The 4,583-nt window shown below is 41.1% G+C and overlaps 1 protein-coding gene across 1 annotated transcript; it reads left to right on the top strand.

Moving 5' to 3' along the window:
* The first annotated feature begins 379 nt into the window (after positions 1 to 379).
* LOC123935068 (high mobility group protein B1-like) lies at positions 380 to 1,114 on the top strand. Its single transcript, XM_045995511.1, has one exon. The coding sequence runs from the start codon at positions 400 to 402 to the stop codon at positions 1,048 to 1,050; it is 651 nt and encodes a 216-aa protein (XP_045851467.1). The 5' UTR covers positions 380 to 399; the 3' UTR covers positions 1,051 to 1,114.
* Positions 1,115 to 4,583: the final 3,469 nt, after the last annotated feature.

Genomic DNA, 4,583 nt, shown 5'->3' on the forward strand with positions numbered 1-4,583 from the left:
TGGGTGGAGAGGTTCTGTGAGTGAGAGACTGAAGTATTTTTCTCCAAACAACTTTCACAGTAGCTGGAAGGGAACCTTAGAGATCTAATACAGCCTCCTATTTTTACAGGTAGAAACACTGTTCTAGTAATCACACATTATATCTCATTCATTTATTCATTCTTCCTGCTTCCCTTCTAAATCTCTAGGAAAACCAGACATACTATCACTAGGGTGAACTTCCTCTCTTAGGTGCCCTAATCTCAGACACTGAAGTAGGCTTAGAAGTCCAGGTTCTGATCTGGCTCCCGCTCTCACAGCCATTGCAGTACATTGAGCTCCATAGAGACAGAGCCGGGGCAAGTGAGAGCCAGACGGGCACTGGGCGACTCTTTGCCTCGCTGAGGAAAATAATTAAGCATGGGCAAAGGAGATCCTAAGAAGCCGAGAGGCAAAATGTCATCATATGCATTCTTTGTGCAAACGTGCCGAGAGGAGCACAAGAAGCAGCACCCAGAGGCTTCAGTCAGCTTCTCTGAGTTTTCAAAGAAGTGCTCAGAAAGGTGGAGGACCATGTCTGCTAAAGAGAAAGGAAAATCTGAAGACATGGCAAAGGCTGACAAGACCCGTTATGAAAGAGAAATGAAAACTTATATTCCCCCTAAAGGGGAAATAAAAAAGAAGTTCAAGGATCCCAATGCACCCAAGAGGCCTCCTTCGGCCTTTTTCTTGTTTTGTTCTGAGTATCGCCCAAAAATCAAAGGAGAACATCCAGGCCTATCCATTGGTGATGTTGCAGAGAAACTGGGAGAAATGTGGAATAACACTGCTGCAGATGACAAGCAGCCTTATGAAAAGAAGGCTGCTAAGCTGAAGGAAAAATATGAAAAGGATATTGCTGCATACCGAGCTAAAGGAAAGCCTGATGCGGCAAAAAAGGGAGTTGTCAAGGCTGAAAAGAGCAAGAAAAAGAAGGAAGAGGAGGAGGATGAGGAAGAGGAGGAGGAGGAGGAGGAGGAGGAAGATGAAGAGGATGAAGATGAAGAAGAAGAAGATGCTAGTTGGTTCTAGCGCAGTTTTTTCCCCTTGTCTATAAAGCATTTAACCCCCCTGTACACAACTCACTCCTTTTAAAGAAAAAAATTGAAATGTAAGGCTGTGTAAGATTTGTTTTGAAACTGTACAGTGTCTTTTTTTGTATAGTTAACACACTACCGAATGTGTCTTTAGATAGCCCTGTCCTGGTGGTATTTTCAATAGCCACTAACCTTGCCTGGTACAGTATGGGGGTTGTAAATTGGCATGGAAACTTAAAGCAGGTTCTTGTTGGTGCACAGCACAAATTAGTTATATCATCTTCAGTTGTCTCTGATGCAGCTTCTACGAAATAATTGTTGTTCTGTTAACTGAATACCACTCTGTAATTGCAAAAAAAAAAAAAAGTTGCAGCTGTTTTGTTGACATTCTGAATGCTTCTAAGTAAATACAATTTTTTTTATTAAAAAAAAAAAAAAAAAGAAGTCCAGGTTCTAAGTAGTGGGCCTCTGTATCAGGTGGCTTCTACTAAAACGTGCACCTGACAAGGCTGTACAGATGTGTTTGGATGAGGAAATTAGTAAGGTTGTCATTACAGAGCAAAAAGCGCCCCCCCCCAAATCAGGAAATAAAAGACTAAATGCTATAAGAAATGTTTATCAATTAGGGGACTCCTTATTGACCCCACTTTATTGACCGCACTGTACTATTACCTCAGTAAGTATCAGTCTATTCCAATGACGCTACTACAGTACCGAGTATATAATGATCTAGATAGCTTGATTAGTACCAGTAAATGTATTATAGACTTGTATGATACGTTAATTCTCTTTAAATAAAACAAGACCTAGCACATTTGGGATAAGCTAGAGTTAATAAGAAAAGACATTAAACCAAAGAATGCACTGGAAATGGTTCAAAAGGGAAAGCACCTCATGCAATGGATGTGTTTAATTCCAAATGGAGCTGGTAACTTGCAAAAAAGAAAGAAATCAACAATTCATCAGCTTCTGACACAGCTTTTCTTCAGATAGTGCTGCTGGGCAGAGTCATCATTTAAGCCAATCTTTTTTTTTTTCCCCTAAAGGGATTTTTAAATGAATGGGATTCTGGTATGTGTTCTAAAGTTACATCCAACATCATAAAATAGTTATTATTTTAATTTGTTAAATTGCCTCAGAGTGTACCTACCATGGCTATTTGTCTAGCCAAAGACAATCCATAGAGTTTCATGATTTCTCTTTTCTCATCCCTAAATCATCTTCAGAGGTCCTGTCTATAGGAATTAGTCAAGGAAAATTCTCAACAGATCTGTCTTGGTCAGTCTTCTCCCTTAGAACTTTCTGGAAGCTTCCAACTAGAATCCATCCTCCTTTCCTGCAATGCCATTCAAACATGTGCAAAGTTCCAGTCATCTGCTCAGAAAACTCTTTGTCTTTTCAGAATTTCAATTGCCACCCACTCTTGATGTGGTTTGAACAGTCAACCAATTTTCATTTGCTAATTGACTTTATTTTCCCATTCTTTAGCTTCTTTTTTGCTTCCATTTTCAAATTTAATGGGATAAATAGCAAATTTAGTAGGCCATTTCAAATGATTTATTCATAAGGTTTCAAAATCTGAGCAAACTGTTTTATACAACTCTTCCAAAAAGTTAAAAATAAAATGTCTACCTATGCCAAAATAAACATAGAAACAAAGCTGCTTTTTGAATGCAGAAAGGGCTACTTTTAGAAACATACCGGAGCCTTTTCAAAATGCAAGTTGTAATTTTCTAGTCCAGGATAGAAAGAAGACATTCCGAATAGCCAGGAGGCACATTAGGTAGAATCTAAACGACGGACCCCATCTCTCACTCCCCTGTCCCCTCCAAGTCAATACCAAGTCCTGCCAAATTGGGGTCCCAAGTAATTCTCCCGTTTGAATATTTCTGCATCTCTGTTGCTACCCAGTCCAAGTTACCATTACCTCTTGTCTAGATTCCTACTGAAGCTTTGTAACTGGCTATTGGTTTTCACTCTTTGATCTTAATGGTAAATTAATGCCCCCCTCCACCTAACACTACACACAATTTGAAGGAGTCCACATCCTCACCCCTGGGATCTGTACGTATGTCACCTTTCATGGTAACAGGGATTCTACAGATGGGCTGAAGCACATCGAGATGTGAGCATCCCGAACCACATGGTTTGTTCCAATGTAATCTCAAGAGTCCTCTTCAGAAAGAGGGAGGTAGAGTCAGAGACAGAAAAGGTAATGAATGGAGAGGATGTCAGAGAGAAGAGAGGGTGCTACATTGGTCATTAGGAAAATGGCAAGGGGGAGCCACAAGGTAAGGAATGCAGATAGCGTTCGGAAGCTGGGAAAGTCAAGAAAATGAATTCTCTTCTAAGGCTCCCACAAGGAAGCCTTTTGCCTTGACTTGAGCTCAGTAAACAGATTTCAGACTTCTGACTTCCAGGACTGTAAGATTAATAAGTCTCTGCTTTTTTGGAACCTCTAAGTTTGTGTTAATTTGTTACAGCAACGCAGGAATCTAATATAGCCCGCTACCATAGATTCTTCACACAGCAGAAGAACCTTCTTAAAAATTAAAGTCCTTCCACAGCAGCCCAAAGCATTTAAAGAAGAGGCTAAAATAGTAACATGCCCGTCAAGGCTCTGTTTTATGGATTAAGTCCCTCCCAAACCCCAATGTTGAAGGCCTAACCCCCAACACCTCCTAAGGTCACCTTATTTGGCCATCGGGTCTTCATACAGGTAATCCAGGTAAAGTGAGCTCATTAGAGTGAACACCAGCCTACTATGATGGCTGTGCTCACAGAAAGGGGAAAATTAAACAAAGGAACACAAAGAACACAATGGGAAGAGACAGAGGGAGAAGCCAAGAAGGGAGGCCTGAGAAAGTTCCTTCACCCAAAAGCCCTCAGAAGGATCCAACTCCACCAACAACTTAATTTTGGACTTTCAGCCTCCAGAACTTTGAGACAGTAAATCTCTGTTGTTTAAACCATTCCGGTGTCTGGTACTTGGCTACAGCAACCCTTGCAGACGAATATACCCTACACGACCAGACCTACCTTTCGGTTGATCCAGAGCTAGTCTCTCCTCTCTCTGCCTTCCAGCCATAGAGCCTAGTTCTTCCATGCCTTTGTGTACACTGCGGTGCGCCCCCCTCCCCCCAACACACACTTCTCTTTAACTGGTCCACACCTCCTCTTCCTTTAGGTGTCATCAGCCCGCATTATTCATTCATATCACACTGACCTTTTCTGTAACAGCACATATAAAATGTTTTAATGACAAATGTATTTCGGAGATTATTCTGTTCATGTCTGTCAGGGACTGTGCCTAATTGTTACCCACTGTATACACGGCACCTAGCAAATCGTTGGGCATATAATAGACACTGAGTATATATTTCTTGAATGAAGGGATAAATTCATGGTCTGAGACACAGGATCTCTGGTCAAACCTGCTTCAAATTCACATTACTCTCATCTCAGCCTTGCATGTCAAGAACAGAAATCTCAGAGGCCATCCCTTGGAGTCTTGGTAAAAGACTCCAG

Source organism: Meles meles, chromosome X (assembly GCF_922984935.1).
Source record: "Meles meles chromosome X, mMelMel3.1 paternal haplotype, whole genome shotgun sequence".
Taxonomy (NCBI): Eukaryota; Metazoa; Chordata; class Mammalia; order Carnivora; family Mustelidae; genus Meles; species Meles meles.

Coding starts and splice junctions, on each gene's coding strand:
- LOC123935068 (XM_045995511.1), top strand. CDS start 400: ATGGGCAAAGGAGATCCTAAGAAGCCGAGAGGCAAAATGTCATCATAT.